At 47.3% G+C, this 26,126-nt stretch overlaps 3 protein-coding genes across 5 annotated transcripts; 1 reads left to right on the top strand and 2 right to left on the bottom strand.

The window, feature by feature from the left end:
* Window positions 1–27: 27 nt before the first annotated feature.
* tmub2 (transmembrane and ubiquitin-like domain containing 2) lies at window positions 28–5,699 on the bottom strand. Its single transcript, XM_069165207.1, is given in 4 exon segments — window positions 28–1,215; window positions 2,899–3,215; window positions 3,217–3,541; window positions 5,243–5,699. Coding segments are annotated over 3 exon segments (1,017 nt in total). The 5' UTR covers window positions 3,529–3,541; window positions 5,243–5,699; the 3' UTR covers window positions 28–827.
* A 2,051-nt stretch (window positions 5,700–7,750) lies between these two features.
* Window positions 7,751–11,443, bottom strand: asb16 (ankyrin repeat and SOCS box containing 16). Its single transcript, XM_069165522.1, has 7 exons — window positions 11,289–11,443; window positions 10,757–11,110; window positions 9,965–10,232; window positions 9,172–9,580; window positions 9,010–9,093; window positions 8,260–8,373; window positions 7,751–8,173 (listed from the first exon to the last, which is right to left on the bottom strand). The coding sequence occupies exons 2-7, from the start codon at window positions 11,091–11,093 to the stop codon at window positions 7,988–7,990; spliced, it is 1,398 nt and encodes a 465-aa protein (XP_069021623.1). The 5' UTR covers window positions 11,094–11,110; window positions 11,289–11,443; the 3' UTR covers window positions 7,751–7,987.
* An 819-nt stretch (window positions 11,444–12,262) lies between these two features.
* hrob (homologous recombination factor with OB-fold) lies at window positions 12,263–24,850 on the top strand. Of its 3 annotated transcripts, XM_069165482.1 has the most exons (10): window positions 12,263–12,441; window positions 14,729–15,328; window positions 15,560–15,643; window positions 16,382–16,516; window positions 17,494–17,602; window positions 19,276–19,361; window positions 19,516–19,638; window positions 19,746–19,944; window positions 20,692–20,737; window positions 21,264–24,850. In XM_069165482.1, the coding sequence occupies exons 1-10, from the start codon at window positions 12,430–12,432 to the stop codon at window positions 21,367–21,369; spliced, it is 1,500 nt and encodes a 499-aa protein (XP_069021583.1). In that variant the 5' UTR covers window positions 12,263–12,429; the 3' UTR covers window positions 21,370–24,850. The 3 variants fall into 3 exon arrangements, with proteins under 3 accessions (XP_069021583.1, XP_069021585.1, XP_069021584.1); XM_069165484.1 differs by lacking the exon at window positions 21,264–24,850 and having other exon boundaries at window positions 20,692–20,821; XM_069165483.1 differs by lacking the exons at window positions 19,276–19,361; window positions 19,516–19,638; window positions 19,746–19,944; window positions 20,692–20,737; window positions 21,264–24,850 and adding an exon at window positions 17,976–19,267.
* The last annotated feature ends 1,276 nt before the right edge of the window (window positions 24,851–26,126 follow it).

Below are 26,126 nucleotides of genomic sequence, written 5' to 3'. Positions count from 1 at the left end.
ACAAACAGACACAGACACAAGTTCTTGGTTTGAAATGCTTTTAATTTGAGATACCACTGAAACCAGAGCAGTCCAGCATAATCAGGAAGGTTGGATGTCCCCCCTCCAAATCTTTTTAAGTGCCAGATGCAGGTTCAACTGATTCCTTCTATCATTTTATTTACAGAAAATACACAGTATATTTACAGCATCCTCTTCCAAAGTGTCTATCTTCATGTCTAGAGACTGTTTAAATTAGTCTATTTCTACAACACAACTTCTTCTTTTGAGCCACAAAAAAAAAATTCACTCTTGCAGTTGTACAGTTTATATTTGCTTACAGAGAGCTTGAATCATTCAAATAACATAAAATAAATGGTTAAAAGAGTCAAAGCTGGCACAAGCAGCACAACAGTCAGTGGTTCCAAATGGTTTTAGATTCTCTCGTCTATCGGTTCAAGTTTTTTTTCTTAAAACACCAAAACAGTGGTTTTTAAAAGAAAAAAAGAAAAAGGCCCACAGGAAGAGCACGAACAAACGCTGGAGGACAATAAAAGAGCAGACGAGATAAAGCCAGAGTTACGACATGGTGTGCACCACAAAGTCATGTTCGAAGAGAAACTAAATTATGTTTCTGTTAAAGCAAGGTTATTGTTTACTGCACTTAAGACTGTACAATCAATGTGTTGTTGTTGTTGTTGGTGGTGGTGGTACATGCATAAACAGGCTCACCTAGACACGCACACACACACACACACACACACACACACACTCCTATCAGCTGCAGCATCTGCTCCGTGGCCCTTTTTGATAAGTCCATCTCTCCAGACGCCCCCCCCCCCCCCCCTTCAGCGGCTGTGCATCCCAAATATGAGAAAGCTAAAGAACACGGTGACTCCCACCAGAGAGATGGTCGCGGGGGCGGTGAAGAACTGCCGGTAGTTGATGCGGAAGTACCACACCACGGCCAGGATCACCACGAACACGGGCACCACCAGGCTGCTGGTGCTGACGGCCACGCCCGCGGCCCTGAACCCTCCGGAGACCCCGGACCCGACGCCCGTCCCGGGCGGAGACCCTTCCTCCGGATCGGCATCGTCCGGGGCCTGGGAGATGTGGCAGTGGATCACGCTGTTGTCTGTGATGTTCAGAGATAACAGAGTCCTCTTGGGATCCTGCAGCAGCTGGCCTCGATAGATTAATTTGATTTGTTGCTCCCGACCTGAGAAACATTTACTTGAAAGGGAAAATAAAAACAAGAAAGAAGAGACTTTAACAGACGTATTGAAAGGAATAATTCGGCATTTAAAGAAATACTCTCATTTTCATTCATTCTGAGGACTCCATGAAAAGATCAAAGGTCCTCGTGTTTCTACAATAAATATAAAGTTATAACTATCAGCCAATTCGCTTCACATGAAGACTGACAACGAGGAAACCGTTGTCAAGGTGATCAAATCTGCTTTCCAGCATCTCTGGAACCGAAGGAAACCTTGTTATTTTGTCTAATACGGTAAACAAGGCAGAGCTTCTTAAATTAGACGGACAGGAAAAGCTGGTTGGAATCTTTAATCTACTCGTGACTGCAACGAAGCAATTATGCACTTTATCCAAAGAGGTGGATGTTTGGTGGATGGTTGGTGGATGTTTGGGGTTGGTGGATGTTTGGTGGGTGTTTGGTGGATGGTTGGTGGATGGTTGGTGGGTGTTTGGGGTTGGTGGATGTTTGGTGGGTGTTTGGTGGATGGTTGGGGTTGGTGGATGTTTGGTGGGTGTTTGGTGGATGGTTGGGGTTGGTGGATGGTTGGTGGATGGTTGGTGGATGTTTGGGGTTGGTGGATGTTTGGTGGATGGTTGGTGGATGGTTGGGGTTGGTGGATGGTTGGTGGGTGTTTGGGGTTGGTGGATGTTTGGTGGGTGTTTGGTGGATGGTTGGGGTTGGTGGATGTTTGGTGGGTGTTTGGTGGATGGTTGGGGTTGGTGGATGGTTGGTGGATGGTTGGTGGATGTTTGGGGTTGGTGGATGTTTGGTGGATGGTTGGTGGATGTTTGGTGGATGTTTAGGGTTGGTGGATGTTTGGTGGATGTTTGGTGGATGTTTGGGGTTGGTGGATGTTTGGTGGATGGTTGGTGGATGTTTGGGGTTGGTGGATGTTTGGGGGATGTTTAGGGTTGGTGGATGTTTAGGGTTGGTGGATGTTTGGTGGATGTTTAGGGTTGGTGGATGTTTGGTGGGTGTTTAGGGTTGGTGGATGTTTAGGGTTGGTGGATGTTTGGTGGATGTTTAGGGTTGGTGGATGTTTGGTGGATGGTTGGTGTTGGTGGATGGTTGGTGTTGGTGGATGTTTGGTGGATGTTTGGTGGATGGGTGGTGTTGATGGATGGTTGGTGTTGGTGGATGTTTGGTGGATGTTTGGTGGATGTTTGGGGTTGGTGGATGTTTGGTGGATGGTTGGTGGATGTTTGGGGTTGGTGGATGTTTGGTGGATGGTTGGTGGATGTTTGGGGTTGGTGGATGTTTGGGGGATGTTTAGGGTTGGTGGATGTTTAGGGTTGGTGGATGTTTGGTGGATGTTTAGGGTTGGTGGATGTTTGGTGGGTGTTTAGGGTTGGTGGATGTTTAGGGTTGGTGGATGTTTGGTGGATGTTTAGGGTTGGTGGATGTTTGGTGGATGGTTGGTGTTGGTGGATGGTTGGTGTTGGTGGATGTTTGGTGGATGTTTGGTGGATGGTTGGTGTTGGTGGATGGTTGGTGTTGGTGGATGTTTGGTGGATGGGTGGTGTTGGTGGATGTTTGGTGGATGGGTGGTGTTGGTGGATGTTTGGTGGATGGGTGGTGTTGGTGGATGTTTGGTGGATGGGTGGTGTTGGTGGATGTTTGGTGGATGTTTGGTGGATGGGTGGTGTTGGTGGACGAACCTTTTCAGTATTCCTACTGTATCTTGTGGCTCTACAACAGCCACTTCCTCCGTGTCATTCAGAAACTTCAGCCGGACAGAGATGGAGATGGAGGTGGAGGTGGTGGTGGTGATGGTGGTGGGGGGGGACGTGGTGCTGGTCAAAATGGGGTCAAGTTTAATGGGCTTTTTTGCTTCCTCCTCCAGCTCCTCCTCCTCCTCCTCCTCCTCTTCATCCTCCTCTCCATCAGAAGCATGCAGTCCTCCAGCCTGGGGTTGTTTGCTCTGGATGTCCAGCAGCAGGTCCGTCCAAACCCCCTCGGCTCCCCCCCCCCGCGCCCCCCTCGCTCTCTCCTCTCTCGGTCGCAGGCTCTCCGTCGTCCGGCTTGTTCTCCTGGGACGGCGGGGGGGTCTGCTGCTCCGGGACGGCGGCGCCGGCGGACCCTCCGCCGTAGTTGTCGCGGCCTCCCAGGCCGATCAGAGAGGCGCGGGCGCCGGCGGTGAGGATGGTGCCCAGGATGTGGTCTCCCCGGTCGGCCACGTGGGTCGAGAGCCAAGCCAAGACGAGGGCCAGGACCAGGAGCAACACGCCCCCCGCCGCCGTGACCTCCTCCTCCGTCCCGTCCAACATGGTCAGTGCACACACCGCCATCTCCGTCCCGAACCTGCAGCACGGCAAAGGAACTTTATTTATACAACACAATTCAGCATTTGGCTCAAAATCTCTCGCTTAAATCTCTGCAGCGACACAGAAGGAGGTTCTCTTTATTAGATGTTGCTGGCACAAATACACAGATTGTTTACATGTTTACATGTTTACGTGTTTACGTGTTTACGTGTTTACATGTTTACATGTTTACGTGTTTACATGTGGAAAAGTCTCCGGTGTTGTTTTTCTTTACATAAAGATCCGCAGCAGCTTTCAGGCTGGTCACCAGCTCCTCCTGTCATGTTTGGTTCTCCTCCTGTCTCCCTCTTCCTCCCTCCTCCTGTCTCCTCCTCTCTCCTCCTGTCTCCTCCTCCTGTCTCCTCCTTTCTCCTCCTCCTCTCTCCTCCTCCCTCCTCCTGTCTCCTCCTCTCTCCTCCTGTCTCCTCCTCTCTCCTCCCTCCTCCTGTCTCCTCCTCTCTCTTCCTGTCTCCTCCTTTCTCCTCCTGTCTCCTCCTGCCTCCTCCTCTCTCCTCCTGCCTCCTCCTCTCTCCTCCTGTCTCCTCCTGCCTCCTCCTTCCTCCTCCTCTCTCCTCCTTTCTCCTCCTGTCTCCTCCTCTCTCCTCCTGCCTCCTCCTTTCTCCTCCTGTCTCCTCCTGCCTCCTCCTTCCTCCTCCTCTCTCCTCCTCCTTTCTCCTCCTCTCTCCTCCTTTCTCCTCTTGTCTCCTCCTCTCTCCTCCTGCCTCCTCCTTTCTCCTCCTGTCTCCTCCTTTCTCCTCCTGTCTCCTCCTTTCTCCTCCTCTCTCCTCCTCCTTTCTCCTCCTCTCTCCTCCTGCCTCCTCCTTTCTCCTCCTCCCTCCTCCTCTCTCCTCCTTTCTCCTCCTCTCTCCTCCTGCCTCCTCCTCTCTCCTCCTGTCTCCTCCTGCCTCCTCCTTCCTCCTCCTCTCTCCTCCTCTCTCCTCCTTTCTCCTCCTGTCTCCTCCTCTCTCCTCCTGCCTCCTCCTTTCTCCTCCTGCCTCCTCCTGCCTCCTCCTCTCTCCTCCTCCTTTCTCCTCCTCTCTCCTCCTTTCTCCTCTTGTCTCCTCCTCTCTCCTCCTGCCTCCTCCTTTCTCCTCCTGTCTCCTCCTTTCTCCTCCTGTCTCCTCCTTTCTCCTCCTCTCTCCTCCTCCTTTCTCCTCCTCTCTCCTCCTGCCTCCTCCTTTCTCCTCCTCCCTCCTCCTCTCTCCTCCTTTCTCCTCCTCTCTCCTCCTGCCTCCTCCTCTCTCCTCCTCTCTCCTCCTGCCTCCTCCTGCCTCCTCCTTTCTCCTCCTCCCTCCTCCTCTCTCCTCCTTTCTCCTCCTCTCTCCTCCTGCCTCCTCCTCTCTCCTCCTCTCTCCTCCTGCCTCCTCCTGCCTCCTCCTTTCTCCTCCTGCCTCCTCCTTTCTCCTCCTCCCTCCTCCTCTCTCCTCCTTTCTCCTCCTCTCTCCTCCTTTCTCCTCCTGCCTCCTCCTTTCTCCTCCTGCCTCCTCCTTTCTCCTCCTTTCTCCTTCCGGTTTGAAAACGAAGCTTTTGTTTTGTTGTAAAGTTTGAGCTAGCTTAGCCTACCAGCTAGCAGAAATAAACGACCTTCGTTTCTTTCCGAGTTTCAAACCTCTCGGTTTGTTTCGTGTCTCCGTTTTCTGAGCGGACGTCGTGTGAACATCTTAAAGTCCTTCAGTGTGTGTAGATTAGATCTTCTTACCTGCCAGCTGTGAATCAGAGCATGTTTGAGGAGGAGGCTAAATGCTAGTTAGCAGCTGCTGCTTTAAAAAAAACACATAATAAACACAGAGGCGACGTGACGTCATCCCGGGGGGGGGAGTGGGTCACGCCTGTTGCTGCTCCTGCTGCTGCTCCTCCTGCTCCTCCTCCTGTTGCTCCTCCTGCTGCTCCTCCTGCTGCTCCTGCTGCTACTGCTCCTCCTGCTGCTCCTGCTCCTCCTGCTGCTCCTCCTACTCCTGCTCCTACTCCTGCTGCTGCTCCTCCTGCTGCTCCTCCTACTCCTGCTCCTACTCCTGCTGCTGCTCCTCCTGCTCCTCCTGCTGCTGCTCCTCCTGCTGCTCCTCCTGCTGTTGCTCCTCCTGCTGCTCCTCCTGCTGCTCCTCCTGCTGCTCCTGCTGCTGCTCCTCCTGCTGCTCCTCCTACTCCTGCTGCTCCTCCTGCTCCTCCTGCTGCTCCTCCTACTCCTGCTGCTCCTCCTGCTCCTCCTGCTGCTGCTCCTCCTACTCCTGCTGCTCCTCCTGCTGCTCCTCCTGCTCCTCCTGCTGCTGCTCCTCCTACTCCTGCTGCTCCTCCTGCTGCTGCTCCTCCTGCTCCTGCTGCTCCTCCTACTCCTGCTGCTCCTCCTCCTGCTCCTCCTGCTGTGTTCGGTTTTAAAGGATAATTCTACATTTAGTTTTAAACTCTAATTTAATCTAATGAATATTCATGAGTGATAATTCGATCCTAAAATTGTAATTTACGACTAATTGCCACGACTTGTTTTCTGTTTATATCTATTATTATTATTATTATTATTATTATTATTATTATTATTATTATTATTATTTATTTCTGTAATAAAACCTCTTTGGTTCATGGAACACTTTGTAAACACAAAACATATATTTGGTTTTTGCCTTTTGGGCTTTTTGTTCCACAAAACTTTCAGAATATTTTTTCTGAAATATGTTCTGCAAAAATGAGTGACAAGGACAGGAAGTGGTGATGAGCTATGACATCATGTCCTGCAGCTGTTTGAGATATATGAATGGATGAATAATGAACCATTATATCCAAAATAATTGTGAGATCAAATAATTGCAATCAGTGTTATTATATTGGATTATTCTTAACGTGTTAAAGTGAATCAAAGTGAAGCGGAAATATAAAGTAACACGTATTTGTACACGACATCTACTACACCAGAAAAGGACAGCAGGGACACAAGACATGAACTGGTGGGTCAACAATCACAGATCAGAGACAGAAAAGGACAGCAGAGACACAAGACATGAACTGGTGGGTCAACAATCACAGAGCAGAGACAGAAAAGGACAGCAGAGACACAAGACATGAACTGGTGGGTCAACAATCAGAGAGCAGAGACAGAAAAGGACAGCAGAGACACAAGACATGAACTGGTGGGTCAACAATCAGAGAGCAGAGACAGAAAAGGACAGCAGAGACACAAGACATGAACTGGTGGGTCAACAATCACAGAGCAGAGACAGAAAAGGACAGCAGGGACACAAGACATGAACTGGTGGGTCAACAATCAGAGAGCAGAGACAGAAAAGGACAGCAGAGACACAAGACATGAACTGGTGGGTCAACAATCACAGATCAGAGACAGAAAAGGACAGCAGAGACACAAGACATGAACTGGTGGGTCAACAATCACAGAGCAGAGACAGAAAAGGACAGCAGGGACACAAGACATGAACTGGTGGGTCAACAATCAGAGAGCAGAGACAGAAAAGGACAGCAGAGACACAAGACATGAACTGGTGGGTCAACAATCACAGATCAGAGACAGAAAAGGACAGCAGGGACACAAGACATGAACTGGTGGGTCAACAATCAGAGAGCAGAGACAGAAAAGGACAGCAGAGACACAAGACATGAACTGGTGGGTCAACAATCACAGATCAGAGACAGAAAAGGACAGCAGAGACACAAGACATGAACTGGTGGGTCAACAATCAGAGAGCAGAGACAGAAAAGGACAGCAGAGACACAAGACATGAACTGGTGGGTCAACAATCACAGAGCAGAGACAGAAAAGGACAGCAGAGACACAAGACATGAACTGGTGGGTCAACAATCACAGAGCAGAGACAGAAAAGGACAGCAGGGACACAAGACATGAACTGGTGGGTCAACAATCACAGAGCAGAGACAGAAAAGGACAGCAGGGACACAAGACATGAACTGGTGGGTCAACAATCACAGAGCAGAGACAGAAAAGGACAGCAGGGACACAAGACATGAACTGGTGGGTCAACAATCACAGAGCAGAGACAGAAAAGGACAGCAGGGACACAAGACATGAACTGGTGGGTCAACAATCAGAGAGCAGAGACAGAAAAGGACAGCAGAGACACAAGACATGAACTGGTGGGTCAACAATCAGAGAGCAGAGACATGCAGCTCCATGACGGGACATCTGGAAAAGAAAAAACAGACTGCGAGCGAAGGAGCTGAATGGAGACAACAGATAACAAGAAGAAACTATGAGAAAGATGAATTTAATGAGTTGAAACCAACCGATCCGAAGGTGACTTGATAAATTAAAACGATATAAACAATTATCCAACTGGAGGTGTATTTGTAATGTCTCACATTTCAAGTCCCATTTTATAGTAATTCAAGTTAATTCAAGTGTTTAAAAACCGAACAGAAACAGGTTATTGAAATCTAAAATCACGTTTCCATGGAAACCTATTAAAACGGATCCAGCGTGACGTCACAGGAGCGTCCCGTCGTTCCTCAGCAGCAGATAATCCCTCACAGATTCGGGGACGCGCAGCTCGCCGACCGCCGAGTGACATCGAGCTCCCAGCTGCTGACGTAAAGCGCAGCGGCAGAGATGCTGCAGGCGGCGCGGCCGACCGCTGCGCCGCCGCAGCAGCTGGAAGAAAGGCCGGCGATCCTGAGAGCAAAACATCAATGAAACCACAACCGCTGCAGCGTGAAACGTAAAAACACCCGAGAGGCGACGCGACGCGGAGAACTCGCCTCGGGTATCTCGGCAGCAGGCGGCGAGTCCATCCAGTCGCACGGAGGGAAGGAGGTGTAGGAGTTGAGCATCACCTCCAGGGTGGGGGGGGAGAGGACGCACCGCTTCAGCATCTGGACACGACAGGATGGTCGGATTCACAACATCCACATTAAATAAAGAACTTTATTTAGATAGAGTAGTTGAAGTACATTCAAGATTATAGATTTAAGGAGTTCGGGGTATTTACAGAAACACAGGTGCCATTTTTTGATGCTTGGCATTATATTAATGGACTATAAATATTATTGATATTAGACGAGATGATAATCCCTCAAACAACAGTTTTTCTCCTCACATTAAATCCTGGTCAGATGTTAAACATTGGACAGTTTACTGTAATTCAGATTTTCTTGAACAACTTTCAAATTTGTACATTTAAAGGTGCTAAAATCATTTTAGAGATTGGATGGAAGACTTCGCCCATCTCATTTTTCCATAATATTTGTTTACTGTATGACTTTTTCCAAACTTTGACATATTAGTTCCATTTTATGAGTGACTGCTGTTTGTTCCAGTCTGTGGCTTCAGTATAAAGGTGTTGTTGTTCCAGATTGTAAGAGTTTGCCTCACAAGGTCCCAGGACACCAGTTAGGTGTTAACTCAGGGCTGAAGGAATCCCTCCTTTCCTTTCCTTCCTGTTGCAGCTGTCTACACGACAACACTTCATCTCAGCAGCGCGTTCTCTCGGTGCTGCAGCTCGAGCGAACCTGCGGTGAAACCGGCTCGGCTCCACGGTTCAGCAGCGATCGTGCGATCGCTTCGGGTTCCTGGTCCGGGTAATCCTCCACCACCTTAAGGACCGAGCACAAAAGGTGTTTATCTTGATGCCAGAACCCCCCCTCCCCCCCCCCCCACCACCCGTCTGCTACCTGCAGCAAACAGCCCATTGGTGTGTATCCTGCACAGTTGACAGCATCCACCTTTGCACCGTGCTGCAGGAGGACGTCTACGATCCTGCGGCAGCAGTTAGCGCATGCGTTGTGCAGCGGCGTGTGCTGCTTCCTGCCTGCAGTTGTGGGGTCGGCTCCCGCGTCCAGCAGCTTCTGGACCACTCGGAGGTAGCGTCCGGCCTCGGACGGCCTCTCGGCCCCGGAGCACGCGGCGTTCAGAGGGGTCTCCCCCTCTCGGTTTGTGGCCAAAACGTCGGCTCCGCGGCTGAGGAAGAGCTCCACCAGCTCCTCCAGGCCTCGCCGAGCGGCCACGTGCAGCGGTGTGAGCCGCGACTCCCCGGTCCTCACGTTGACATCTGCACCTCCTTCTAACAGCAGCTCCGCACAACTTGGAAAGAAAATGCCCAAATTTTGATCATGACGTGACAACATTGCAAAAAACATCCAGTTTATATTGAACCTTTTCCCTCTAACGTTCGTTTTAAAACTGCTGATTCAGCTGTTTTTGTCTCGCAGGAGTTTTTCTTGTCTTTTAGTTCCTTAGAAATGTAAATGTTTCCGACAGTCTTGGCAGGCTATTATTCTCATTATATAAAAATGACATTATACCGAGATTTTTTTTTAATGCACTGGAGGAAATGAACACTTTTGGCACTGTAAGAGAAGATTAAGATGACACTCCGCTTCAGTTCCCCCCTCTGGCCAAAAAGTGACTAATATACTCAAGATTTAATGTGGAGAGAAGAAAGTAGTTGTCATCACTTTTACTCACTGGAAGGACTGGGCCGAGGTGCAGAGGTGAAGAGGGGCGCTGCCATCCGCAGTCAGCAGTTCAGGATCTGCTCCGTGGGACAGCAGCAGCTGGACGCAGACGGAGTGGCCGCCTGCGCAGGCATCATGGAGGGCGGCGATGCCTCCGGGGTCGTCGTTAACCTCGGCTCCTCGAAACAGCAGCTCCTCCACGCATCCTGCGTGTCCTCTGCTGGCGGCCAGACGTAAGGCTGACGTCTGTTTCACCTTGGAGCTCAGTGTCCACATGCCTGACAGAAGAGGGGGAAGGCGGGTCGACAATTAACGCAACCCAGAATCACGGCAAAACGTGAAATTGACACGCTTTAGCCTCTCGGCGTGACAGTTTCACGTTTTCTTGTAGTGGACGAAAATGAAACCTACTGCATGAATACAAAAACACATGTTTGAGGTGAGGAAATAACCATGTGGGGTTTGTGACAAAAACAACATGGTTGGGGTGAGGAAACAAAAAACAACTCAAGAACAACGTTGTCACCTCCTGGATTCAAACCTGTCTCCCCTCCTCTGATTCATGCCACCCAACCACCTCTCCTGCCTCTTAACATCCCTGCAAAATGGCCATTGAACTTGGTCACGTGATCCTTCGTGACGCTACTTTTACGTGCGTCACGAACCTGTCACGCCTCGAGGCCAACGCGTGCTTATCTCACGGTTGGCTCTCGTGGACGGGCTCGTCTGTTTCGGGCATTGCAGCGATCCTGGGTTGAATTAATGGCGTTTATGAAAGATTATACGATCTTTAAAATCGTACCCATCTCTGGAGCCCACACCATCTCCTCGTGCACCGTCTCCATCAGAGCATTGACCATCGCGGAGTCCCTCAGCACTGCGTACACTCCTGTCATGTTCCCGCACATGAAGGTGTTGTGGATGGCCGTGTCTCTGCAGCGGACCTGGGGTGGAGGAGCCCGGACCTCCTGGAGCCGCTGCTGCCTGGGAGGAGGCCGGGGGACCCGAGGCAGCGGCGCCCTGGTCATGGCTCTCCGGTCAGCCAGTGCTCGCCGTGCATCCTCCCGCTCCTGGAGCTCCTGCTCCAGTCTCAGAGAGCGCAGTGAGGTGGAGCTGAAGGGAAACGTCTCCTTCGACATGGCACCTGGAAGTCCGTCTAATAGAAATATAAACTTTTACAGCTTATTAAAAGAAAACGGGTTAAAAAGTCGATTATTTTGTGCTATTTTCTTGTTTCATCTCAGCAGAAGTTCACACTATAACCTCCCTAAAGCCACAGCGTCTTGAATCTCAAGCACTATTTACAGCAATGTCACCGTACAGCTGTTACTCACCTTTTACTGGAACTGCTTTGAGTCACAGAGGTTCAAACAAGAGGTCAAGTAAAAACTTCCATCATTAAAATCCCTCTCATTTACCTTTTAAATGAAATTATAATGGGGGAGGATTTCAAGTTAAACGTCCTTCCTTTCTGGACACAGTCACAAGATCTTTGCTCAAACAGCTCCAGTTATTATTAGATCAGAATGCAAGTTGATACGTGTCTTGTCCACAGTGGCCACCAGATGGCAGCATTCACCCAGCTTCTTGATCATCAAGATGAACTGTGTCTCAATCACATGATTAACAGGACACAGCTTACTTTTTAATGTTTTAAACTGAGTTTGATTTGCGGTAAAATTAAGGATCAAAGTTTCAAATCGTATACTTCCATCTGATTATAAAAACTAGCACAGAGAGCTCTAAATGTCATGTATTTCCTTTTAAAATTGGAAATTTGGTGAATCTGAAAGAGTCAGTGAAAAGTAAGCTGTAGAAGAAACAGGCAGAAAAGGGCAGTCAGATGACATGGTTGTTTATTTGTGCCCTGTTCTTCAGGAAGTCTGTGTTTTCTCTGCTGAGGTCGTTGGCGCAGCAGTCTGACCAGTCTTGTAGCAGCTGGACTGGATTGTGTCACATGATCTCCTTCTGCAGGACGAGTTGACTCGTTACGACTATGTTGAAATTTAGTATTTCAAAACTTCTCGCACACTTTGGCTTTAAAAGCTAATTTAACACATTTCCTAATCTTTAGCTTTATTAGTTTAAAAACAATTGTGGTGAATTTTCTGTAACTGCTGGGAAGAATGACAGTAAATACTCCGAAGATTAGCTCAAATATAACCTGAAACAAAACGACGCGACCTTTGAATGCTGCGCCGGATGTGATGGGGAGTGAACGCTCTCGCGCCGTTTCGACACTCTTCGTATAAACCTGGTTACGTCATTACGTCATGGTCATTACGTCATGTTTGAACGTGGCGGCGCGGAACCAAGCAGCAGCGCAGCCGAAGACAAACTCGACCTCGGCGGCTCGGCTCGTCGCGTTTTCCTGTAGAAGTGAAGAAAGAAAACACGCTGTTATTGAAAGGACTTCGGTGTCGTCTCGCGTTTAGTGTCCAAACTCATCAAATACAGCTTTCATCGCGATATCTCATGATAGCGATGGTAAGTAAGCCAACTAAGCTAACATTATGCTAGTTCTCCACCATAGATATCAGACTGTAAGACACGTTTTGAAGTTGATTGGAGACATCTGGTTAGTTAGGTAGGTTAGTTAGGTAGGTTAGTTAGGTAGGTTAGTTAGGGTAGGTTAGGTAGGTTAGTTAGGTTAGTTAGGGTAGGTAGGTTAGTTAGGTTAGTTAGGTAGGTAGGGTAGTTAGTTAGGTTAGTTAGGTTAGTTAGGGTAGGTAGGTTAGGTAGGTTAGTTAGGGTAGGTAGGTAGGTTAGTTAGGGTAGGTAGGTTAGGTAGGGTAGTTAGTTAGGTTAGTTAGGGTAGGTAGGTTAGGTTGGTTCAGGTAGGTTAGTTAGGTAGGTAGGTTAGTTAGGGTAGGTAGGTTAGGTTAGATCTCCTGTATCTGGAATGATCTCCTGTATCTGGAATGATCTCCTGTATCTGGAACGATCTCCTGTATCTGGAACGATCTCCTGTATCTGGAACGATCTCCTGTATCTGGAACGATCTCCTGTATCAGGAATGATCTCCTGTATCTGGAATGATCTCCTGTATCTGGAATGATCTCCTGTATCAGGAATGATCTCCTGTATCTGGAATGATCTCCTGTATCTGGAATGATCTCCTGTATCTGGAATGATCTCCTGTATCTGGAATGATCTCCTGTATCAGGAATGATCTCCTGTATCTGGAATGATCTCCTGTATCTGGAATGATCTCCTGTATCAGGAATGATCTCCTGTATCTGGAATGATCTCCTGTATCTGGAATGATCTCCTGTATCAGGAATGATCTCCTGTATCTGGAACGATCTCCTGTATCTGGAACGATCTCCTGTATCTGGAACGATCTCCTGTATCTGGAACGATCTCCTGTATCTGGAACGATCTCCTGTATCAGGAATGATCTCCTGTATCTGGAATGATCTCCTGTATCTGGAATGATCTCCTGTATCTGGAACGATCTCCTGTATCTGGAACGATCTCCTGTATCTGGAACGATCTCCTGTATCTGGAACGATCTCCTGTATCAGGAATGATCTCCTGTATCTGGAATGATCTCCTGTATCTGGAATGATCTCCTGTATCTGGAATGATCTCCTGTATCAGGAATGATCTCCTGTATCTGGAATGATCTCCTGTATCTGGAATGATCTCCTGTATCTGGAACGATCTCCTGTATCTGGAATGATCTCCTGTATCTGGAACGATCTCCTGTATCTGGAATGATCTCCTGTATCTGGAACGATCTCCTGTATCTGGAACGATCTCCTGTATCAGGAACGATCTCCTGTATCTGGAACGATCTCCTGTATCTGGAATGATCTCCTGTATCAGGAATGATCTCCTGTATCTGGAATGATCTCCTGTATCAGGAATGATCTCCTGTCTCTGTCCTTGTGACAGCAGCTGGAGGAGTCTTTAGGAGAACGTCCTCCTCTGTCCCTGCAGCAGGTGGAGAGGGTGGTCAGGATTATCCAATATGGATAATAATAATAGCCGCTAGCGCTAGCATGGACATGCTAAAGAACATCTGGACATGCTAAAGAACATCTGGACATGCTAAAGAACATCTGGACATGTACTGCTGCACGTGCTGTGAACACATTTGTTTCCTCTGTTCCAGACCTGTAAATTAAATGACCTGTTCAGCATCGACGAGGACTTTGATGAGGAGGTGAATCTCAGCACACCTCCTTCTGCTCCTCTAACGTGATGTCCTCCTTCTGCTCCTCTAACGTGATGTCCTCCTTCTGCTCCTCTAACGTGATGTCCTCCTTCTGCTCCTCTAACGTGATGTCCTCCTTCTGCTCCCCTGTGTGTGTCTCTGTCTCTCTGTGTGTGTGTGTGTGTGTGTGTGTGTGTGTGTGTCTCTGTCTCTGTGTGTCTCTGTCTCTCTGTGTGTGTGTGTGTGTGTCTCTGTCTCTATGTGTGTGTGTCCCTCAGGACCTGCTGAGGACAGACTGGGCTGCCTGCTCAGCGTCTGGACCAGCTGCCGTGTCCTCCTGTGTCTCCTGTGTCTCCTGTGTCTCCTCTGTTCACAGCCAGTCGGGGAAATTTAGCCTCCAGAAAACTGGAGAGCGATCAGCTGCTCCGTGTGACCGCTCAGCATCGAGGAGCAGCACGCACACTGCTGCTGGACAAACTGTTGCTCCGGGTTTGAGACGCCTCTCCTCCTCCTCCCCCCCCCCCCTCCTCCTCTTCCTCCTCCTCCACTCAGCCCATCGCCCCCCCTCCTCCCACAGTGACTAACTCTCGGCCAAATTTGGCATCACAACAGAGTCCTCGTCCGGCGCTGCCCTGCTTTGATGATTGGGATGTTGACCTGGCCGACCTGGAGGACTGTGACCGCCGAGTGGGGCCGCCGCCTCCTCCCGCACCCACAACCGAGCCTCCATCTTCAGCCAGAACACCGCGCCCCTCGACCTGCGGAGGGATTCAAACACGACCTGATCGGACTCTGCGGGCGACCCGTAACGTCCCTCCTCGGACCTTCTCCGCTCCTCATCTGCAATCTCCGATTCCTCCGCTGAGTCCTGGTGTTTCCCTTCACTGCCTCGCTGCGACCTCTCCCGCCTCCGGCCTCTTCACCAGGACGCTCACCCGGCCTCAGCAGCCGCAGAAACCCCGGGCGACCCCGAGACCCTCCCCGCAGGCCCGCGGCCTGTTCCCGACAGCCTTCCCGGTGCCCTGCGGCTCCTCCGCCTCCTCCGCCTCCTCCGCTCTGAGCCCTCATCCCCTTCACACACCGGTGCTCACCAACCGCCTGGTCCAGCTGGTGTCCGCCTCCAATCAGCTCCCCAAGAAGAGGCCTCGCTCGGAGCCTCACCGGCCCCGGACCCGGCGCTTCCCCGGTCCCGCCGGACTTCTGCCACAGCAGGTTAGTCTCACGTTTCTCTCTCCTTTGCCGTACATGAAAAACTTCACATCTGTCTGCAGCTGGCGAGTGCGGCATGGCGGCACGGCGGTTCCTCTTGAAACCAAAGTACTTGAGCAGTCTAATCACACGGAGTCTCAGCTGAGCAGCTTCATGCCGCCGCTCTGCAGTCGAAGCATTAATGAAATGAATTTGAGAGAAATCTGTCACGTTATGTTTTAAATCTTCTCTCAGCCTGACGGTCGCAACCTGGACGAGATCGTGGTTTCTGCTCCTCAGACTCCTGCTCACGGGGTCGTGGCCCGACTACCAAGCCAGGTAAAGAACACATAAAAACATGAACTGATTAATTCAGTCATCGATTAATCTGCAGGTCACTTTTATTGATTTATTGAGAAATTGTTTGGTTCATAAAATGTCAGAAATATTTCCGAGTTGATCATTAATCCCAAACCTTCAGTCTTCAGTTCAATATTGTTGAAGATTTAAAAAGGCAGAAAATGTCACACTGGAGAAACTTTTACTTACTTTTTATGATTAATGTTAACAGCTAATCGTTTTCACCTTCAATGTCTTGGTTGTTGCTTCCTGTCACTGCACTGAACTCTGCTGCCTTCAAGTCCTCCTGGGAAATTACTACTTTAAAGCGAGAGTGCAGATCTCTAACATAAACATCTTTGACCAAACGAATTCATACAATGCTGGTTAAACCTCACCATCAACACCAAGCTTTTTAATCTGGTGTCTGGTGAGACATTCCTGATCTGGCTGGATGGGTTCACACTGAGCATGCTAACGTGCTGTTTTAGCTCTTTGCTCATTTAAATTGCGATGAAATAATTCAACCTCTTCAGACTCTTCTAGACTTTCCAAATGTCATCAAACCAAATAGATCAAATTATGAAAAACCCGGTGACATCACCTCTAAGTTTACATCGCTGAACAGTTGCTGAAACATCCAGCGTGTTACCATATTACAGATTATAAAACATCAGCACAGCAGCTGCTTTATTTACTCATTTAGGAGAAGACCACCAGTTTGACTTTTCCTTTTAGGGTTCCAGCTCCCAGACTGAGGAAGACGAGTTCGGCGGCGGCGCCTGGGCCGCGATGAAGGCTGAGATGGGATTGGATGAGAGGAACCCGTCGTGCTTCCTGCACTCCTACAGCGTCGTCATGGTGCTTCGCAAGGTAACCTCTCGTTGTCGGGACGCGTCCTTCAACTGCAGGAAAAGTCTTCGTCGAACTGTTCACTGAAGCTCTGTCACGTGAGCTCTGGATATTTAGGCCAAGCCGTTTTAAAAATAAATAAAAAGACATCTCCTTCATCACAAACTGAGCGTGTCGCTGCCGGAGGTCTATTGGAGTAATCAGGACAAATGACGGCGTCGAGCCGCAGGTGTCATGTGATTACAAACAGTACGATCGCTCATCAATCACGCTAATGGAGACTCTGTCTGTCTGTCTGTCTGTCTGTCAACACCTCTGAGTGGCGGTTATTTTTGAGCACTTTGCACATGTTGTTTTTCTGCTCTGCTCGCCGACTTCATCCCGCTAAGCTCATCCAGGTTAAACTGTTTTTACATGATTTCCCCAAAATCCGTGTTTGCATGAATAAACAAATTAGAAAGAGAGGATGATCCCAACACTAAATCCTGCTCGCTGCTGTTTACTTATTGTCATCAGTACATCCTCCAAAAAACAGCATGTTTGTGTTGATGGTGACAACCAGAACTGAGGGGAGGGGGGAGGGGGGTACTTTAATTTACATTTGAGATAAAAATGAACTTGACAGAATTACGCCTACTGTTGACGCAACGGATGGTGTCCCATTTCCTTAGTTTTAGATTTTAAGCCGTCACCAGTAGAGGGCGCTGCTGAACGAGGGGCAGCGCAACAGGATGGGATGTTGGATTGGACCTTATCCCATCTTTTATCTCCACTAGATTCAGTTCACCATCATGACACAGAAAAACTTGAGACTTTTATATTTTACAAGTTTGAACTTCAAACATCACTAAAGAGATGGAATTATCAAAATGTTTACATTAGTTTTGACTGAATCTGTTAACCAATCAAATACAGCTAAAAACAAAGCTAGTGTGTGTGTGTGTGTGTGTGTGTGTGTGTGTGTGTGTGTGTGTGTGTGTGTGTTTTTCTCCTGTCAGGCTGCGCTGAAACAGCTGGCGGGAAACAAAGTGCCCAACATGGCCGTGCTTCTGAAGAGCATCATCCACACACATGCTGACGCCAAGGCTCTGTTTAAAGACCCAACAGGTAGCGCGCACACACACACACACACACACACACACACACAAACACACACACACACACACACACAGTCCACTTCACTTCTGTCCTGCCCCTCCAGCAGGGAGCCTCTCGCTTTTCCTTTATTCTTTTGAAGCCTTTCGCCCTCTTGTCTGATCCACCTCTGAGCTGAGGCTGTTGCCATGGCGCCCGGACAGCAGCCACATGAGGTGGACTGATTATCAACACTCAGGAGTGGATGTTGTACTCCAACACCAGACTTAAGTGCTTATTAGGGATTCAATTGCAGGAGATTAGATTGGCATCAGTGGTGGGTGGGTATTAAGTGCTTCTGACACCACCGGGGACCTGTTGTCTCTAATGTGCCTCCCACCTGCAGGAACCTTCACTGCTGTTCCCACCTGCAGGAACCTTCACTGCTGTTCCCACCTGCAGGAACCTTCACTGCTGTTCCCACCTGCAGGAACCTTCACTGCTGTTCCCCCCTGCAGGAACCTTCACTGCTGTTCCCCCCTGCAGGAACCTTCACTGCTGTTCCCACCTGCAGGAACCTTCACTGCTGTTCCCACCTGCAGGAACCTTCGCTGCTGTTCCCCCCTGCAGGAACCTTCACTGCTGTTCCCCCCTGCAGGAACCTTCACTGCTGTTCCCCCCTGCAGGAACCTTCGCTGCTGTTCCCCCCTGCAGGAACCTTCACTGCTGTTCCCACCTGCAGGAACCTTCGCTGCTGTTCCCACCTGCAGGAACCTTCGCTGCTGTTCCCCCCTGCAGGAACCTTCACTGCTGTTCCCACCTGCAGGAACCTTCGCTGCTGTTCCCACCTGCAGGAACCTTCGCTGCTGTTCCCACCTGCAGGAACCTTCGCTGCTGTCCCCACCTGCAGGAACCTTCGCTGCTGTCCCCCCTGACGGTTGATCTCACATGTGGCTGTCGGCCTGCGGAGACTGCACACGAAAAATATAAAATCAATCAAAAAATGTGTGGCTCACATTAAGAAAAAAACCCACTAAATATTTCCTCGCTCTTCGTTTTTAAACACGATAGTTGCTTTTTTCTGTTTTATATTGTTGTAGTTTGGATTTCTTTTGAGTTTAAGACAGTTTGGGAGAAACAAACGTTACGTCTTCAGGTTACGTCTTCAGGTTACGTCTTCAGGTTACGTCTCAGGTTACGTCTTCAGGTTACGTCTTCAGGTTACGTCTTCAGGTTACGTCTTCAGGTTACGTCTCAGGTTACGTCTTCAGGTTACGTCTTCAGGTTACGTCTCAGGTTACGTCTTCAGGTTACGTCGTCACGTTACGTCGTCACGTTACGTCTTCAGGTTACGTCTTCAGGTTACGTCTTCAGGTTACGTCTTCAGGTTACGTCTCAGGTTACGTCTTCAGGTTACGTCTTCAGGTTACGTCGTCACGTTACGTCTTCAGGTTACGTCTTCAGGTTACGTCTTCAGGTTACGTCTCCAGGTTACGTCTCCAGGTTACGTCTTCAGGTTACGTCTTCAGGTTACGTCTTCACGTTACGTCTTCACGTTACGTCTTCACGTTACGTCTTCACGTTACGTCTTCACGTTACGTCTTCAGGTTACGTCTTCACGTTACGTCTTCACGTTACGTCTTCACGTTACGTCTTCAGGTTACGTCTCAGGTTAACAACACTGCGTCTCCTCTCTGTCTGATCAGGGGAGATTCAAGGAACTGTGCATCGGCGTCTCTTGGAGGACAGAGAGGAGGAGCTGAAGGTCGGAGCCGTGCTGCTGCTGAAACAGGTGAGGATCACCGCCCCCCATCATAAACATCATAAACACACACACACACACACTCACACACACACACACACTCACACACACACACACTTGTTTCAGCTCCACTAAAGCAACACAAAGCGGTAACGGATCTGTCCGTCTTCCTCGGCGTGAACAGGTGGGCGTGTTCTCGCCCTCCCATCGTAACCACTATCTGAACGTGACTCCCAACAACCTGCTGAGGATCTACGCCCCCGACGGAGCCGTTCTGTCCTCCGCCCGTCTCCCCCCGCTGGTTCTGGTGAGCGCCACGGCAGAACAGCAGCGTTACTTTCCAACCGCATATGAAAGCTCTCCTCCAGAAACATCCTGTCATCTGTTCTGACATTTCTGTTCTTTTTTTCCCAGGAGGCCGTGTTGTCGTCGCCCGCTCGGCCTCGCGGCGTCCTCCGGGAGCCCGTGTCTCAGATGCAGCTGGTGTTCGACGAAGAGGACGACGAGGGGAAAGACGGAGGGAGATGCGCCGCAGACACGAGGGTCGGCTCCAGCAGGGGCCCCCAAGTGCATGCTGGGAACCCAGAAACACAGGACCCGGGCTGGGATGCAGGTAAGGCCCCCGTGTGATTTATTTTAATTTAATTCATTTTTTAATTCAGCAACTCGTACATTCAAATTCACATTTTTCCAGCTGTTTATCTCTTTTTTTTTCTAATTTTACAGCTGTATATATAAATATGTTTTGAAAATTCAACAAAATATTAAATTAACGATAACAGAAATCTAAATTTCTCTCCATCTTAAAATGCTGGTACTTAGAATGGAACAAAGATACAACTTAGAGAAGGATTACAAACAAGAATCCAAATGTTAAACAACAACAACAAGCAAACAAACAAACCAAAACACAGCAAAAAAACAACAAAACAAATGTAGGTTTATTGAATAAAACAGCTTTAACTTTTGACCAATCAAACAGCAGCGATGTACGAACCTGGAGAGCAGCAGATAACCAACGTTACCATTTGGATTACATTTGCTGATTTATTTTTATTATTCAATTAGTCAAATGCATAAAAAGAAAGAAAGAAAATTCACACGATAATTGATCATGAACGTTGGCCTGATGTCGTATTTTATGAATTGGATGCTTTTGTCTGATCAGCAGTGAACTCGTAAATATTGATGAGAAGTTGAGCAGCTTCAGTCCCTGAAAGTTTCACCCACAACTGATCTGAACATGTTGTTTCTGTCACTTAGAAAACTGTGTGGTGTTTTTATGGACACCAGTTCATGTATGTTCAAGAGGAAACGTCATAAAGACAGATTGTCCCACGTTGTCTTACTTACTGTGCAGATGACGACCTGGACCGGCTGCTGGGAGACTTACCCGACAGCCACTGGTGAGAACATGGACAGTTCGTCTTCTTTTGATTGTTTGTGTTCGATTGTTAATAAATACAGACGGAGAAAAAGTCTGAAAGTAATTTGTTGTTTGTGCGTCTCTGATGCTTCATCTGTCACTTGAAGTCAACGTGCTCATCGGTTAATTACAAGAAATCAGGACTGTCAGACACACAGCTTCCTGTCTTCGCCCTCACGTTTCCCTTCATTCTCATCCAATGTTGTTTTTACTTTCATGACCTTGAACTGGGAAAACTAATCTGCACAACATTGATTTGCTAATTACACAAAATGAAAAGCAAAGTCAGGCTGTTTTTTTTATCATCTTTGTTTTGTCCTCGACCTCCATTTTTCCAGTCGCGTCTCCGAGCCTCAAAGAGAAGCAGATAAACTGTCCCTGCTTGTTTACTGCCCATTAAGAGGTGTTAATCAGCATGGAGGTGTACCCCCCCCCCCCCCCCCCCCCCAGCAGGGTGGAGTCGCGCTGTGACTAACAGGCTCTTATGGAAGCTTTTCCTCCAACAGGATCTCATCTGGATCCAAACTGCCTCACTGGAACAGATTCAGGTTAATCCTCCGGCTCCTTTCAGCTGCTCACATTTCCAGTTCAGAAGAGGAGGATGGCGGTTGATGAAATGGGTTGTGCTTATTTATAGTCTCTTCTCTTTTGCTGCGTGGCTTCAAATAAGTACAATTTCCAGTGCGGTCTGAGTATTCGGACATCGTCTGCAGTTTGGATCTGAAATGAGGCAGAAAACGAGGCGGTAAAACGCCGACTTTCAGGGTAAATGTACACCGTAGTTCCTTCATCGTCCTCGTGCTCCACGTTTCTTTCCACAAACGGCGTCCAGCTCTGCTTTGTCAGCTGGACAGTGAGTCCGGAGGATCATTCAGAGGCACCAGGGTTCAATTTCTAAAACATACGTTGCTGTTGAATATTTTTTTTCTTTTTGGCCGTATTCAGTCACGAGGTGTCACAAGTAGACGCCACTTTATTTTAAGAGATGACGAGACACAAACGTCCATGTGAATGATATTTACTGTATATAGTGATATAGTGAGTATAGTGATATTTAGATACCAGCAGGGGGTAGCATTTAACACCCTCGGTGGTAGTTCAGGTCCCAGTGGAGTCATTAGCACGACGAGGGAACCGACATCCAACACACACTGAAGATTCCTGATGGTGAAACTCCTAATTGGAGAGGAACTTAATTTGACCAGAACAAGGCTCTTTGAAACTGTGTGTGTGTGTGTGTGTGTGTGTGTGTGTGTGTGTGTGTGTATGTGTGTATGTGTGTGTGTGTGTGTGTGTGTGTGTCTCTCTCTCTCTCTGTGTATGTGTGTGTGTATGTGTGTGTGTGTGTGTCTGTGTGTGTCTGTCTCTCTCTCTCTGTGTGTGTGTGTGTGTGTGTGTGTGTGTGTGTGTGTGTATGTGTGTGTGTGTGTGTGTGTGTGTGTCTCTCTCTCTCTCTGTGTATGTGTGTGTGTATGTGTGTGTGTGTGTCTGTGTGTGTCTGTCTCTCTCTCTCTGTGTGTGTGTGTGTGTGTGTGTGTGTGTGTGTGTCTGTCTCTCTCTCTCTGTGTATGTGTGTGTGTGTGTGTGTGTGTGTGTGTGTGTGTGTGTCTCTCTCTCTCTCTGTGTATGTGTGTGTGTGTGTGTGTGTGTGTGTGTGTGTGTGTGTGTGTGTGTGTGTGTGTCTCTCTCTCTCTCTCTGTGTATGTGTGTGTGTGTGTGTGTGTGTGTGTGTGTATCAGGGGTTGCTCCGTCCCCAATCTGCTCATCTACTAATTAAGACCTCCACTAAAAAGGGGTTCTTGGTTGCAGCACGTCTGCAGCTGTTTCTCTCACACTGGAATAATTTGCCCTTCAACTTCAATCCTCTCTCCAGCGGTAATAATCAGCCGTGCCGAGTCTCGCCAACTCTGGTACTTACACATCCTAATTATCTCTTGGTAAGACCTTATTATTTTTCATAATCCATTAAGATAGTCAGGAAGTGTAATTACTCTTCGTCTCATCGTGTACATCGTACGTAAGTGACCCGAAAATAAATCAAAAAGATTCTTTAAGAAAAAAAAGGTTTCTTATCTTTGGTTTAGTGGTTTGTTGTGGCAGCAGGAAGACGTTTCTCCTCTCTGATGTAAAGTACTGTTTTCTTTCCAAGATAGGCCTGAAAAATCTCACCAACACCATTTTGAACTCGTTCTGTCTTTAATGACTCAGAGAAAGTTGGGAAAATGAAAAAAGAACAGTTCGCTGTTCTAGAAGTAAAAGAAGAAACACAACAACGTTCAAAACAACCAACAACGAAGGAAAACATTCGCTGTCTGTCATTTCCACCAACAACAGGTCCGATCAAAGAACCGCAGCTTCTGATCAGTGTTGGATTAAAGAGAAAAAAACAGTCTGATATCAAAGTCCGTTTAATCGCTGTTCTCAAGCTCATTTAAAACAGCAGCTGACAAAACTGTATTGAAAGTTCATTTACTTTTGATCATATTGAAGTCATTATTTTTTTTTAAATATATAGTGTATACAGTGTGTAATAGTTTCCAAAGTCAGAAATGAATTTGTCCTTTAAACCAAAGACAAGAAAGAAAAATGTGAAAATGTGTAATATAAACTGGACAAACAGCGTATGAAGAACTTTGGGAGCAGAGCAGAGCTCCTGAACGGCTGCACAGCGCAAATCTTTAGGTTTCATTGCTGTTTCCAAAGTCAAGAATGAACTTTGAAGCCTCAAAATTGTAAGAAACACAATCAAGATACAGTAAAAAGGTGTTTTCGAACTACATTTTTACTTTATTGGCATGGAAGCATCAGAAATATTTACAGGTGATGTAAAACTTATATATAACTTATGGAACAGTAAATCTGGTGTTTGTTTATATTAAGGTCATTCACTGTCTTGCAGGTTGTGGCACACTGATAATACTCGGTCGCTAAATATTGATGAATCTATTCTGTACATGTAATGTCTACAGTGTGTATTTACTTATTGGTTGTAAACAGACGTGCGACATATTTAAAGAAAATGGAGAATAAATGAGTTGACAAACAACAAATGTTTTCATACAGAACAGCTCATTGATCATTTAAAAACAATGAAAATATGTCATTTATAAATTATGGCCTTTATGGTCACCGATCGAGATCAAAGCAACATGTTGTACATTACTATCAATATATTATTCAAGAATGATCACACCTCCGTAGAGTTCAACTCAAACTGGAGACTTCATCAGTTTCTTTTTATTTGTCACCCATTGTTTCCTTGACACCTCTGGGTGTATGAGTTATTATCAGCTGTCGGTGTTAATCCCAGTCATTAAGCATATTTATGATTTATAAATAAACTCTGACTCATATTTGAGAGTATTGCACTAAGCTTTTAAGTATTAATACCATGCAAATTAAAAAAGAGAAGTATATGAAAAGGCTAACAATCCTCCTGCCTTTACTAATCCTGTGGGTGGAAAGTTGGTTGGATGGATAAAGGCAGATAAAATGGCTAAAGCATAAAGCCTTAATTTCAACCCTGGAGACGGTTTAATCCCTGTAAAACTACGCTCATTACCTCGCTGGAAAAAAAAGGGGGAGAGATTTGCTTAATTAAGTTGTTAAGAAACCAGCAAACCCCGCGGCTATCCGGGACCACAGCAAATTTCATTTGGCAGAGAGACTGTAATGGACTGAGGAGCGTCTGTGGGCGTCGGCTTTGTGTGTAAATGAGTGTGAAAGATAAAACTAAAAACACTCCCATCTTTCAACTTCGGTCATTCTTTACTTTTAATTCGGGTTTCTGTGTTGTTGCACTGTGACTTCGTCTGAAAGGGCAACGAGATGCACAGACAGCATCAGATATTCAGCAAACAGGCTTCCTCACATCAATCCACTTTAATCAGAACCGGCTCTATGAAATCTAGTATTGTAGCTCTAAGAGGAATTCTGTTGTGATATTCTTGGAGATTTGTTATCTTTCATCACTCAGGATACATGGATTTTATCAATGTTTTGTTTTTTGTATTAGTCTGCCTATTCTATGTATTTTTAAGCATAACTTAATATATCAGATAGTTGTGCTAAAATGAAGTATTTAAATACGGACAATGTGGGGTTTCAAAGTTGATCAAATAAAAGCGTTTGATTCTCATGAAAACTTTGATTTGAAGTGTCTTTACTGAGAGTTAAGACGTGCTCACACTATTTCTCCAAACTGATTGTTGCTGTAATGTAATGCATCTTCTATTATTTCATTTTAGATCATGATAAAAATCAATGAAATTCTCCCATGAAGAGCAAAATGGCTCAAAATATGTGCTGATAAAACCATTTCATTCACACGTCTCCAGAAATAAGAGATGCAGAACTAAAATAAAATAAAACCAGCTGCTGCTCTGGTGCAGTCAGAACAACTCACAGCAGCCTCAGAATATCCAACAGGCTTGTGCCAACGGTGAAAAGCTTCTTGGACCTGAAGTGGGAGAACAGCATTTACCCCCCCCCCCCCCCCCCCCCCCCCCAGAGGATGTTCTCTCTGAAGGAGTCTGATCTGCTGCAGGAGCTGTTGAGCCAGTTAAACACTGCAGTCATTGAATCCGTCCTGTGCACATCCATCACGGTCTGGTTCAGAGCTGCAACAGTAGGACAGCAGAAAGAGTTGCACAGAGACCCCCCCCCCCCCCCCCTCTCTCTCGTTGTACAAATACTTATACACATAATTCATTCCCAGCTGTAATACACCTTACCGTTGTTTGCACTACCACACACCTACTTTATTTTTTTTGTTTTCTTTTATATAATCTGTTTTTATAATCTTGTTTATTGTGTGTTGTGTGTAAATAATAAGTATGTGTGTTGTCTGTATTGCTTGAGAATCACCGACTACTGGAACCACATCCCTTGTGAAATTTCAACATTTAGAAAGCCCCTATCTGCACTCGGTGGTATTGCACTTTGTAGCACGACATCCACTTTTAGTCTATGGTCAGATCCAACACTCCCTCCTCCCCAGCTCATCCAAATATGGGAACTTCAAAAAACCCAACAAAAAACAAAGTCAATAATAATTCAATACAATTTTTCCAAAAGTTTTCTGGATGTCATTCGCTAAATTCACTGATCCAGATTAGTGTTCTGGAGGTCCATCTGAAAATAATCCCTCATTAATGATAAAATAAGCTTAAAAAAGCCGTGTTTTGGGAAGGGGGCGTGTCTGTTTGATTGACATGCCTGTGGTGCAGTCAGGTTACGGCACCGGTGGGCGGGACCATAACATCGCCCCCGCCCGCTCCCCCGCCGCGTGTGTTGAGTCTGAAATGCTCCTCAGACGGTTTCCGGTGTTCTCCCGGTTTACCGTTAAACTAACGGAGGATTCAAACATC

This window comes from Embiotoca jacksoni, unplaced genomic scaffold, assembly GCF_022577435.1.
Source record: "Embiotoca jacksoni isolate LCO1_2020_lvr unplaced genomic scaffold, fEmbJac1.0.p SCAF_34, whole genome shotgun sequence".
NCBI lineage: Eukaryota > Metazoa > Chordata > Actinopteri > Embiotocidae > Embiotoca > Embiotoca jacksoni.
This window is presented reverse-complemented; position numbering and strand designations above follow the sequence as displayed.

Excerpts from the sequence above, each read along its gene's own strand:
- asb16 (XM_069165522.1), bottom strand. The coding sequence starts at position 11,093 with ATGTCGAAGGAGACGTTTCCCTTCAGCTCCACCTCACTGCGCTCTCTG. Across the intron at positions 10,233-10,756 it reads GGTGTGGGCTCCAGAGATGG|GCATGTGGACACTGAGCTCC; the intron begins GTACGATTTTAA and ends CTCTTCTGTCAG. Across the intron at positions 8,174-8,259 it reads CTGCTGCCGAGATACCCGAG|GATCGCCGGCCTTTCTTCCA; the intron begins GCGAGTTCTCCG and ends TTTTGCTCTCAG.
- hrob (XM_069165482.1), top strand. Across the intron at positions 17,603-19,275 it reads TCTGTTTAAAGACCCAACAG|GGGAGATTCAAGGAACTGTG; the intron begins GTAGCGCGCACA and ends CTGTCTGATCAG. Across the intron at positions 19,639-19,745 it reads GTCTCCCCCCGCTGGTTCTG|GAGGCCGTGTTGTCGTCGCC; the intron begins GTGAGCGCCACG and ends TTTTTTTCCCAG.